The sequence below is a fragment of the Cinclus cinclus genome, chromosome 3 (assembly GCF_963662255.1).
Source record: "Cinclus cinclus chromosome 3, bCinCin1.1, whole genome shotgun sequence".
Taxonomy (NCBI): domain Eukaryota; kingdom Metazoa; phylum Chordata; class Aves; order Passeriformes; family Cinclidae; genus Cinclus; species Cinclus cinclus.
In genome coordinates, this window is record NC_085048.1 from 62,427,134 (window position 1) to 62,440,008 (window position 12,875).

Genomic DNA, 12,875 nt, shown 5'->3' on the forward strand with positions numbered 1-12,875 from the left:
TTGGTTTCATCATTAGTGTAATCTAAGTTGCAAAAGTTTGATAATGGTACATTTCTGGGAAGAAACTTTTGTCTGATATTTTAACTATAAGCTAATGTATTTGTGATTTTCAGAAACTTGAGTTAGCAGAAAACTTTAGTAAACTGCATATTTCAAATAGCAAGAAAGATGAATGTCTAAGTTCAAAACGTAACTATTTTAAGAGGCAGAAAGAGTGAGGTGCTTAAGGGAAGTAGAGCAGTCAGCAACAGCAATCTGGAAAGAGAAACATTGGAAGAGTTGTGAAGCAAGGTGAAGTGGAAAAAGAAAAGAAGCATAAATTAAGAGTGACATAAATATATGAAGTAGTGGTCTGCCAACTCAGCAGGATTTAAACCAGACCAGGTAGTCAAAAGGTCAGGCAGAAGACCATGGAATTCATTATGCATGTTCCAGAAGCTGAAGTAGCTTGGAGGCAATTTCGTTTGTGTGCTGTAGGAAAGGCATAAATCTACCAGGGAACAAATTGTATCCTTCCAGTATCTGAAGAAAGCCGAGAAGAAAGATGGAGAGTGACTGTTTACAAGGGCATAGAGCAACAGGGCAAAGGGGAATGGCTCCAAGTTGAGAGAGAGTAGGTTTAGATTAAAGGAAGAAATTCTTTACTGTGGGAGTGATGAGGCTCATGAGCAGATTGCCCAGAAAAGCTGTGGATGCCCCATCCGTGGAAATGGTCAAGGCCAGGTTGGATGGGGATTTGAGCAACACGGTTTAGGGGAGAATGTCTCTGTTCTTAGCAGGAGGGGTAGAACTACGTGGTCTTTAATGTTCTTTCCAACCCAAACCATTATAAGAACCTATCCACGGAAATACACAGAAGCTCGGAAAAAAACATCCAAGAGAGACACACAGAGCAAGAGCTATTGATGTGGAGATAGGTGAGCTCTTGCCTATTCTTCCTTGCAAGGCTGATGTATGGAGCTATTATCCAGGCTACTTACTGTGTGCTATGTGGTGTTGATGCATACTGTAGTGATGGTGGAAAGAGGAAGCATACAAAGGAGGACAACCACTTATTCCCTGTACTCAGCACTGGTGATGCCACACCTCGAGTCCTGTGTCCTAGGTCCTTGAATTCAGGACAGACATTGAGGTGCTGGAGCAAGTCCAGAGATGGGCATGAGGAGCAGCTGAGGGCATTTAGCCTGGAGAAGGTTCAGGGGAGACCTTATCACTCTCGACAACTCCCTGAAAAAAGGCGGAGGCAGCTGCGGGTCGTCTCTTCTCCCAGGCAACCAGCGACAGGACAAGAGGACATTGTTTCAGGATACACCAGCGAAGGTACAGGAAAGACATCAGGAGGAATTTCTTTACAAGAGAGGGGGATCAGAATGGGCTGCCCGTGGAGGTGGTGGCATCACTGTCACTGGAGGTATATAAGGAAAGCCTCGACTTGGCACCGAGTGCCATGGTCTAGCTGACTTGGTGATGTTCAGTCACAGGTTGGACTCGATGATCTCAGAGGCCTTTTCCAACCTAATCGTTTCTGTGATTCTGTGAAGGCAGGCTCGGGAGGGAAGCCGCTCGCCACTGCCTCAGCCTGTCGGCACTGCCTCTGCCTCTCACACGGCCCACTATGCCGGGACGGCCGGGCAGCTGAGCATCCCCCGATTTATTGGGCAGCTTCCCCGGGCTCCTGTGCAGTCCCGGCCAGGCCAGAGAGCAAAACGCCCCGCACCGGGGTCCGAGCGTCCGCGTCCCTGGGAGCTCTGGCTTGCGGGGCCGCCGCCCTCCCCGCGCCGCCACACCCACAGGGGGCGCCGCGGAGCGGGGCCGGGGCGCGCGGACTGCCACTACCCCCCGCCTCAAGAGCGCCGCAGATGGCGCTGGCACCGCGGGCCGGGCCGGGCCGGGCCGCTGGGCCTTCTCCCTGCTAGCCCCGCCCCTGGGCCCGGCGCTTCCGCCGCCACCGCCTCCGGCGCGGAGGGGGCGGGCTGCCCTCAGCGCTGGGCGCTCCCCACGCCTCCCTTTCCGGGAGGCGGCGCGCGCAGGCGCGGGGGTGGCGCGCAGGCGCGCGGCCGCGTGGGCGGACGGCGGGGGGGGGAAGGTGCGAGCAGCCGCCCGCGCGCGGCCGCCGGCGGCGCGTGTGTCCCGTGTGTGCCCCCCTCCCCCAGCGCCGCCGCCTCCCCCCGGCCGCGCCGCCGGATGCGGATGGTCCGCGGCGCTGAAAGATGGAGGGGGTGACGCTGAGCGAGGCGGAGCAGCGCTACTACTGCGACCTCTTCTCCTACTGCGACACCGAGAGCACCAAGAAGGTGGCGTCCAACGGGCGCGTCCTGGAGCTCTTCCGCGCCGCGCAGCTGCCCAACGACGTGGTCATGCAGGTACGGCCGCCACCGCGGGGCCCCCGGGGGTCGGGGGGCTCGGGCATCGCCCTACCGTGCCGAGATGGACCCGGCCCGGCCCTTCCCCTCCGCCGGCCCGCTCCCCCTGCCCGCCTCGCAGCCCTTGGGCGGGGGTCGTCCCGCCGGCGGGGACTCGGGGATCACAGAATCTTTGGGGTTGGAAGGGACCTGTGGAGATAATCTCGTACACCCCCTTGCAGTGACAGGGTTACCTGGAGCAGGTGGCACAGGAACACTTCCAGGTGGGGTTTGAGGGTCTCCAAAGAGAGACTCCACGACCTCCCTGGGCAGCCTCTTCCCGTGCTCTGCCGTCCTCAGTATAAGGAGGCTCTTGCTCGTCTTGAGGTGAAACTTACTGCGATTCGGTTTATGGCCATTGCTCCTTATCGTGTCTGAAAAACAGTCTGGCACCATCCCTTTTGAGGTGTTTATGTGCATTAATGAGTTCCTCTCTCAGTCTTCTCTAGACTAAATAGCAGCTCCACCGGTCTGCCCTGATCAGAGAGCTCCAGACCTTGATCACCTTTGTGTCCCTCTGCTGTACCCTCTCTGTTAGGTCCTTGTCATTCCTGAGCCCAGGATTGGACACAGTAGGATGGAGCTGTTGTTTGGCCGGCCACCTGAGCCCCTGCAGCTGCAAGGGGAGGGCACGGGGCACTGCGAGTTGTGTGCTGTGCACCCTGTGCTAGTCCCCCCTCCCCTAATGCAGGGCTGGAAAGGAGCTGGTGGTGTCTGCTGGCAGCATCCAGCAACTGGTAGGAAAATATTCTGTGTCGACAGAAGCCATCCACAGCATGAGACCCCCAGACTTTTGGGGGGACGAGTGAGATTGTCCCCATGATCTGCTGATGAAGAGCAGCCCATAAGAAAATTTTTGTTTTTGTGTTGTTGGGAGCTACTGACACTGGTCCACTTTGCCTAAGCCCTGTAGTCTTTTTTGGACATCACTTGCTGGCAGGAATTAACTTACCTGTAGCCAGCTAAATGTTTCTAACAATGAAAAATGTGGTGTTAAGACTGACACGGGCCCATACCTGCAGTATGTATGTGCACAGTTTTAGCACTTCCTTGACCATGTTATGTCTGAAACGTGTAGCAGTATTGCAGTTACCCACATAGGAGAGGGAAAGTCTGTTTTAGTGTGCATGTGTGATTATTTGAGGAACGTATTCCTAGTCAACCATTCTTAGGAACAGCTATTTGTAATAATTTGCTGCTTCTGCAGTTCCCTCTCTCATTGTTCAGTGCTTTAAAGTTTACGTAGTCTTTTAAGCTGCTATGGGCAAAGCTGTATTTAGAAAGTGGTGCTGCCTTTTATGCGGTTTCATCCTCAGCCTAGTGAGATAAGCGGCCCTTTTAACAAAGTATTAAACTTAGTGTTGCTAGAAACACAAATTGCAGGATGCTGAAATTCAGTGCCAGGAGAACACTTACTGACTAGGCTGACTGTTGGTGTGTTTTGGGCCTCTCAGCTTTGTTAGTTGAAAGGAGTTTAAGACACAACGAAGTGGAAGAGGGCTGAATAAGAAATGATTCTTCCTGGTAAAACCAGTAATCTCTTATTTGATGACTTGTTAGACTGGACTTAGTGGTAGAAGAGTCTGCATGCTCAATATTATGAGTAAGGTTTCTCAATGGCCACCCACGGCTGCTTTTTGTGTGTGGCCCACTAGTTTCAGAAGAATCATCCCAGGGAAAGTGAATGTTTACATCTTTCCTATACTTAGAAATTTCTTTTACATAAAACTTTTCTGAATCAGTGTATAGTAAGCTAATGCTAGAGATTTTATTTCATGCAGGAATTTAGTTCAAGAACTTGGAAATACCTGGAGTTTTGAAAACAAGTGTCCACAGATTTTATCCTTATCTTTTGCAGAGGAAGTCAGATATTTTCCTGCAAAGTAAAATGCACCTGAAGAAGAGAGGATACTTGGGCATCATTCCATGGGTCCTAAATAAATTAACTCAAGAAGCAGACCTGACTTATCATTGTGGTGATCTCAAGGCGAACCTTGCAGTTAAAATGGCAAACAAGATATTAGATTGCCTGAGGAATGAGACTGTAAATAGTACAAAGAAAGTTGAAATGCCCTTAGCAGTTTGACCCATTATGAGTATCATGTGCAATAACAGTTGGTCACCTGTAAAGTACCTTGTACTTTGAAAAGAATTTAGTTGTCTAGTTATTTTGTGTTCTTAAGGTAGGGCTCCATTCCCCGGTTAACACAGGCATGAATATATTGTATTGGGGTTCTTCAAAGGGAAATAGCATTTGATGGTTTGGAAGCTGAGACTATGTAACTTAAACCTCAAGATGAAATAGTTTAAGAAATAAAGAAACACTGTGAAGGGGATGGAATTTTATTTTGACCGCGTGGGTGCTGTGTTTTTACCTGTTCATTTGAAGCACCTGATGCTTGTGGGGAAATGAACTTAATTCAGTTACTCAATCCTTACATAATCCTGGAATGCAAGTGTAGTGCTGGTCACATGAATGCTAAGTACATTTGTAGGTGTGCAAAACATAGCGTAAAATTGTTGCTCTTCAAGCTCAAGGGGACCAAGTAGTCCAGAAGGAACAGCTTCAGAGTTTTTCCTTTTCAGTGGTTGGTAAGTACCTTTGAATAGTTCAGAACTGATTCAGTTGGAAATGAAAATGTCTGACAGTTGCATTTTTAGACTCATAACTTGTTTTACTTGCAAGTCTGTTGCCTAAAGGCTGGATATATGTGCAGCCTTTTTTGCAAAGAGTTGCATCCTTGTCAGAGATCTGTCTCACAGGAGCAAAAGTTAATAGGTGTGTCTCATTGTTCCTAATCAATTTAATTTCTCCCTCTGAGGGACACCATTAGCTGTCTGTTTAGTGGGGATAAATGAACCTATAGAAGACTGAAACAGTTACAGCTATTGTATACCAAGCTACAGCATCCTGGAAAAGAAAAGCTAGATGTTTATTTTGTACGCATCTGCAAAAGGACAGCTTTATTATCAGAACAAAATACCATGCCAAAAATGCATGTGTCAGAACACCAGTGTCTATTAACCCACATTTCTTCTTTTTTTGTGCACATCCCTGAAATGAACATTAAGGTAGAAGACTTGCATAAAAGAATGAATGAAAGTGCTTGTGTTGGGGTAAGAGGTCCAGCTACTTCACAACACTTAAAAGTCTTCAGATCTTTCAGGGTGTGGTTTCACATTGCAGCTGACAAAAATCTAATGGTGAGTTGGCACTGAAGAAGGTGCTCCTGTCTTTCCCTCAGCCATATGTTCCTTCTGGAAAAGACACTCGTGCCTGTCCAATGCTGTTGTACGCTGGCATCAGGGGCTGTGTAGGCAGAAAATATATCACAGCTTTTTGTTGGTTATACCTCTGTGTCAGGTGACAGTGGGGTTGAATGAATGTCAGTGCTAGCACAAGAAGGAAGACAGGAAAACTCTTTGACAGAGGGGAAGCAGAGAACTGTCTTTGTTCTAGGACGACTGGATGTTTTAATTGTGACCTGGCATGGGGTTTGTGTTAGCTTAAACCACTGGAAGATGGAGCTGGCTCTGACTTTCCTTTGAACAGACAGCTGGTCCAGGGAGTCTATTCAGCCAAAAGTTAGAAGGTTTTGTCTAATGTAGTTTTCACTTGCCTCATCTTGTGGCTCAGTTGCATGTCCATTAGTGTTTGTGTGTGTAGGCGGTGTGATACAGGAGCTGTCACCCACCGTGTTTGTGTGCTTCAGGAGCTTCCCTTTGCTAGAGTTCCAGCTTGGTGTTGTGCACTGGATGTTCTTTGGGATTTATTGTGTGCCGTCCTAGGTGTATCTTCTAGGTTAGCTTGATACAAAAGAAACATAGTTGCCTGTTCTGGAGTGGCTGCACAGGGGAGTTTGCTCAGGGAAATTGGCTTCAAAGGCATGTTTCTCATCTGACCTAAAACACTCACTAGTGTGTGCTAATAAAGTCAGTTTTTGGTGTCTCTGCAGTGGTGGGGAAATTGCTTGTAAAAGCTACAATTAGCCGAAAAATGTATTGTGAAACTCATTACTTGTGCATGGAATGAATATAGTAGCTGTTGCATTTGTTTGATTTGTAGAATTCTTACTTAAGTGAGTTAATCGTAGAATGTTTTCTGAATTTGTACTCTTGATTATGAATCACAGAAACTTCATCAGACACGAAGCACATCAGTGGTGCATATGATACTCATCTGAAATGAATGAGTCAAAGCATCTTGCTTTAAAATACAACATTACTATAAAACTACGAATATGTGAGTATTGGCATGTATCTTCACTAGAATGAATGATTTGTCGTCTTCAGTTCTGGTGCAGCAATGTTACCCAACTTATAATTTAGTGTTAGAAAGTCTTTGACAGGTGAATTGAACATGCCCAGTTACTTCAATTACAGTAGGCTTCTATTAGTCCAGTAAAAACCTCATATAAAGCTGGTTTTGGGTCTTGTTAGCCACTTTCAAGCTTTTTGTTTATTTTTTAAAGGAATCTTTACAGACAGATTGGTTTTGCTTGTTCTTGTTTCATTGATGGAAAAATTACCCTCTGGTTGTCTACCTCAACTCTGTCAGAGTTTGCTGCCCTCATATCAGAATTTGTAAGAAAGTGTGTACCCCTGATGCAGCTGCTTCGTTGAGAAGTCTGAGATGCAGGCATATGCTGCCTTTAGTTCTTGGGGTGGTAGCTTTTGGCAGATAGAGGGAACAGAAGATGCACTGGTGGTTTTCTCAAATGCCAGAGCTCATCTGCTGTCAGGCAGCACGATTATAAATGGAATTACAGTCCGTAAGCAGAACATGGCAAAATGAAATTGCAGGTTCTTGATTTATGCTGGCTTCTTTGTTGGAAAATGGATGTAGAGAGAAAGGGATCTAAGAAAATAACAGCTTGTTTGCAATTATCGTCTTGTTGCAGTTACTGTTTCAGTGAATTTTCCTACAGAAAGAGTACCTGTTTGTCAAATCAGTAGTCTGCTGAATGCCAGCTTTGAATGGAAGCTGAGCCAGGGCATGCTTAGGATTGCCTGTGTGGTAGAGACATGCAGAAGACTCTAAGTCATTCTGGTTAATTTGCTGAATTTATTATTCTTTCAGAACTGATGGGGTAAAAAATTAGAATTCCTTATACATGGTAAATATCATGCCTTCCTTTCAGTCATATGAATTTGGAGTATATTTAAAATAATAGCACTTCTAGATCTTTAAAATATGTACGCTGTTTGAAAAGCTTTCTTCTCTAATACTGACCTGTAACTAGTCTGTAACAAGCCCAAATGGAAAAAAAAAATCACTTTATTTAATCCAGGTCACACATTTTCTTTGTTTTTTATTAAAGTTATTTTAAATCTTGTGTTAAAATGTCACATAGAAAAGATTTAAAAGTAGTTTAGATTTCTTCTGAGGCAATATTTGCAACAGGTCATTATCAAGGTGTTCTTCCAGTGTAGATGCCTCAAACTGTAGCAATTTTCTTACTAATCTGCAGTATTTTTTTAGCCTGAGCACTGTAAAATTGATGAATCTGTAGACTTATTATTATAATTACCTAATTTACATATAATTTGTATGTGTTTATGTATTTTCATATAAAAGACGTTTGCACACATGCATTATTCTGTTTTCCAGTCCTCATTTAGTAAGCAAGAGTTGTTAAAAACCTGTTGTATATGCCTGGATCTGCAGTTAAAAATATCTGGTTTGTGAATCACTTATTTTTTTTTCTTTCAAATGTCACTGTAATAGAGTATTCTCATTTCAGCTGAGCAGTAGGTTAGCTTTGATTCCTTGTATTGATGAGATACCTAAGTGTACTTTCTGTTAGTGTCAGGAATGGCTTTTAATCTGCTCTTTATCGTGTGAATTAAGCTTTGACTTTCTGCAGAATTCTGGTGAAAAGCTTTATTTAAGTGATGTTACTTTTACAGAGACTATAGCGGGCTGAAAATTCATTTCTTTTTGCAGTTAATTAGTTGGAGTGGTCTCATATCTCAGCAGCATTAGGAGGAGAACATTGCTTTTTTAAGCAAAAATGGCAAAACTTTAGGACTTTAGATTGCGTTTATTAGACTTACATTTGTTTGTAGTGGATTTCTTGGTGTAATTGCTTTTGAGCCTTTGAAATTGGTATTCGTACTTTACAGTCGCTTACATGGTAGATAATTCCTTCATAATTCTGTATGCCAACACAGCACTCAGATAATTTCAAGTATCACTGCTTAGCTTAGTTTGAAAGCAGTTTATTCTTTTCTTTTTAAACATGCTGTCAGATGGCAGCAGGGGTGATTAATATCCTTTCTGACATAACTGGATAGAATTCTAGAATCAGATATATCAGGGCTTTGGCAAATGCAGCTGTCTTAGAATCAAGTTGGCTGTACAAAATTACAGATTGTAAATTTGATCTTTTACTGGTAAAAGCGATTCTTTTGTGTTAGAATTTTTAAGTACTTCACTGACTGTGGAACATGGCAAACATGCCTTCATCTTAGTCTAATCTTCTGTAAATGTTACTGCAGATACTGTGAAATTACAGGACTTTGCTGGCAGTCTCTATGACTTTTCAATTGTATTTACTAGCTTTCAAAATAATAGTCCTTGCAGACAAGATTCCTACCTATTTGGTCATAAATATTTTCTGTTTTAGGTTAGTCCTTCTTGTAGAGTTCCTAGATGTCAGATTGGAGTTCTCCTGTTCATTTAAAAAAGTTTGAAGTCATAAGTGAGTGTGGGAGAAATATGTTGCCGATCAGATTTTTCTCACTGGAGTTCCAATAATGATTAATGTAAGAATCTATTTTACTATTATTCTCTTTCCTTTAGCATTTCTGTTGACCATAAAAATGTTCTTAAGATAGCAATGTTATTCTTTCTAAATTAATGTACCAAGTCGGTGATCGTGTTCATGGCTTGCTTGTTTTTCCACCTGGGGTTGGTGTCTAAAGAGTTAAATTATCTCTACACTTGTTATACAAAAAATACAACATAATTCAGGCATGTCTGACTGTGTGTAGGAACTGTGTTTTGAGAGGTTAAAAGACTTGGAAAAGATGATAGTCTGACCTGAATTTCTGGAATGATTGACTTCTGACGTCTAAAATGCTTCTGAAGTATGGTAACAGAACAATGAGTGGGCTCAGTTTTGAATATATCTTTCAACTTCAATAATCCCAGAAAAGGATGACCAGGGCTGAGCTGTGTAAAATTTAGCATTAGGTGTTGACATACTCCTTATGCAGACTAGTAGTTGGGAATTTTGTAGAAAAGTTTGCTATTATTACAATAGTGTGAATGACTTGTTTTTTCTGATTTGAAGCTTCTTAAATAATTTAAGACCTAATGTTAAAAATGGAATCTGAAATGTAGCTCTGTAAATGTGCAAGTTTTAGAACTTTACCAAGGTTTGTTTAATTTTTGATAGACGCATTGTTAAGGCTTCTTGGCCTCAGTGGGAGGAAAGCAGTGCAAAGCTAAGTAACTAATTAACAGTGCTCAGATTGATGCTCAGAGGAAAAAAGACTGGGATGGGAAAGGAATGTAAAGTAATGGACACAGTAGCTTCATGTAAACTTGCTTGGATGTGCTCAGGAATGACAGGAGCAGACCAGGACAGTCCCGTTTGTCCAGGCCACAGCATGGCCACTAAATCAGGGATCAAAGAATGCCTTAATCTTAATTTTACATTAGCAAAAAAAAAAACGCCAGAAGCTTGTGCTCATTCTTTGAAAAATGAAGAATTTTTTCTTTGTTAATATTGTTGTGGCATAGTAACAGAAGGTGATGTGTGGGGAAAATGTTAAAAATGAAATGAAAAAAAATCATTAGCAAAGAATATCAATCACTGGAATGCTTCAATTATAGAGAATGTCTGAAAAGAATGAAAATGTCAGCATAAATGCTCCTCTCTTCAGCTTTTGGTATTAGGGAAAAAAATATTCCACCTAATTCTGCATGATAGGAGTATCCACAATTAGAATATCTGTGAAGTATCTCTCCAGTGTCTGCTGAAGCTAGATGCTTTCTTGATAAATGAATGGAATTACTTGCATATAATTGTTTATGCTAAGGGAGATAAGTTACATTTTGAAGATTGGTAGAGCTTCAGAAGTTGTTTACTCACATAAACTTAAGAACACACATAAGAACAAGCAAACAGCACATAAAGTTAGGGCAAACCTGGTTAGTCTTCATAAGTATTCAGTTGGACTTCTAATGATTGCAAGAGTAAGACCAAGTGCTGCAAAAGATTACAGATGAAGGATGCCATTCTGTGTGTGCCAGCTGGGGCTTGTTTGCCATTCCTGCTTCAGGCTTTGCTTGTCAAAAATATAAACTGCAAACCTAAAAACAAGTTCTAGCTATCTGATATTGACCAGTGAGAGATGTATGCTGTAGGATTCATTGCAGTTTGTTCATGAAACCTTGTACTTTTCTATTGTGAATAAAGTCTGTGAGTAAATAACTTCTGAAGCTCTGCTGAGGTGTTGGTTGTACAGTAGACAGATTCAGTTTAATAAAAGAGAAAATAACTAACGCAGTAACTTTTTGTTGATTTTCTGAGTGGAGTGATCACATTATGTGACTGGACAGACAAGCAGCAGTTACTGCTCAGGAATGGGGAACTGCAGCTGAGAGCAGAAGAGGGAGGAGCTATTTAGGTTAAGCAGTAATGTAAAATTACATAGAGAACACAGGTATGTGAAATATCTCACTTTAAAAGAGCCTGTCTTTATTTATCAAATATGAGAAATGGTTCTTGTAGTTCCCCAGGCTGTATTTTGTTGTTGCAGATTTGTTTTTTTAATTTCCAGTAGTTCTGGCTGCTTTATTACCATTTCTGCTTGTAAAGTGTCTTTCTCATGAACATCTACTCTGTCAAAAAAAAAAACAACAGTAGAGAAAGTCTTAATACAAGCAAAGAACAACTCTGCCTTGAGGTCTTCTAGGTGTGACTCTTTACTTGGGAGGATGGTAGTTGCTTTCTGAGTGTGTGTTCATCTGGATATCTGTATTTTCCTTTGGTGCTACTGAACATATCAAGAAGGGCGTACAATTCTTAATTCTGCCCTGTTTTTGAGGGTATATGGCAGTATTTTCTTTGAGTTGTAGTCACTTGGACTATGTAGACATTTGGGAAAGTGGTTCCTCTAAGTCAGGGTCTTGTAGTTGCATGGAGGGTGCATCTCCCTTGTCTTTGGTGATTGATGGATGGTGGTTGCCACATACAACCAGATCATAAGAGAATTGCTGACCTCTGGAGAGCCATAGACCTCTGCATGTCAGATTCCTGTGTAGAGCTTGTAACAACTTCTGCAGAAGCTGTAAGACCACAGACTTTGATTGCAAATGGAAAAATCAAAAAAGCCATTACTACATTAGGAAGTGTCTTTAATAAATGAGGCTAATGCACTGTGAATCTACGTGCTACCAGGAATAACAAGAGGTGTTGCAGATGACTTTTTTGGAATGGGTCACGTTCAGGAATTACCTAAAGTATAACTGCTTCAAAAAGCACCACCAGTAATAAAAATTCTGTGAGGTTTGTGTGTGTGGTGTTCAGCATATTCACCTGTTAAGAATTTATTATTTGTCATAAATCAGAGTTAAATTTCCAGTGCTTTTTGCTACTTATTTATTAACAAAGTGAAAGCATGACTCCAAATCTGGCAACTCTGTACTCAGGGAGTGGGCATGCTTGTAAAACAGATTCCAAAGTACAGGGGCAGAATAACTCCTCTGAGCCTTAAAATACTGGGTCATTTTTTGATCAGCTAATTATTTCTGATGTGATTAATTCTGAAATTTCATTTAACTGAAACAGATGTATGTTTGACCCTGAAATGACCTGTGGAATGGGAAATCTTAGTTCTAAGTATCTGTAGAGAATTAATTGTCCAAGCTGATAAGTAACTTTTTCTTCCTGATGGCATTTTAGCAGTCTACTTCCACTGTGGATCTGTACAGTGTGAAAATCAAGGGTGGAGAAGTATTAGAAGAAGCTCAGACAGTGAAGAGACTCTAAATAGTTCACTGCCAGTGTGCGTGTGTTGTCTTGGAAGTCCTCCTGTACTGTTGGTTTTATTTCTTTCAAAGCCTGTGTTCTGAAGCTGAAGACTGAGATGCATCTTCATGGAACAATCAGTAAAACCTTAATATTTGTTATGCAACAGGGACCAGCAATGTCCTAAATATACTCCGTGCCTTGGAATTCTTAGTATCAACTGATTAACTATGTTTACTACAATGCCTAAGTTCCTAATACGATAAATATATAAGATAAATAATATATATATATATATTAGAAATAATTTTACACTTGCTCTTCAGCAGCATATGAACATTTTCTGCTTCACACCAACTAAATATTAAATATAGCAGTATTCGTTATCATTCATAGGTGCGTTTTGTAAATGATCTTTGGATAAGTGTAAGACTGTTTAAATGTTTGCAGTGTGCTGAAACAGAATTCAGAGCAATGCTTGGACTGTTTC

At 42.2% G+C, this 12,875-nt stretch overlaps 1 protein-coding gene across 11 annotated transcripts in view; it reads left to right on the forward strand.

Moving 5' to 3' along the window:
- Nucleotides 1-2,085: 2,085 nt before the first annotated feature.
- REPS1 (RALBP1 associated Eps domain containing 1) overlaps nucleotides 2,086-12,875 on the forward strand; it is a 59,565-nt gene continuing 48,775 nt past the window's right edge. For all 11 annotated transcript variants that reach the window (XM_062490089.1, XM_062490098.1, XM_062490090.1 and 8 more), the window contains exon 1: nucleotides 2,086-2,363. In XM_062490089.1, the coding sequence (XP_062346073.1) occupies nucleotides 2,211-2,363 (153 nt within the window). In that variant the 5' untranslated portion in view covers nucleotides 2,086-2,210. The remainder of the gene's footprint in view (nucleotides 2,364-12,875) is intronic.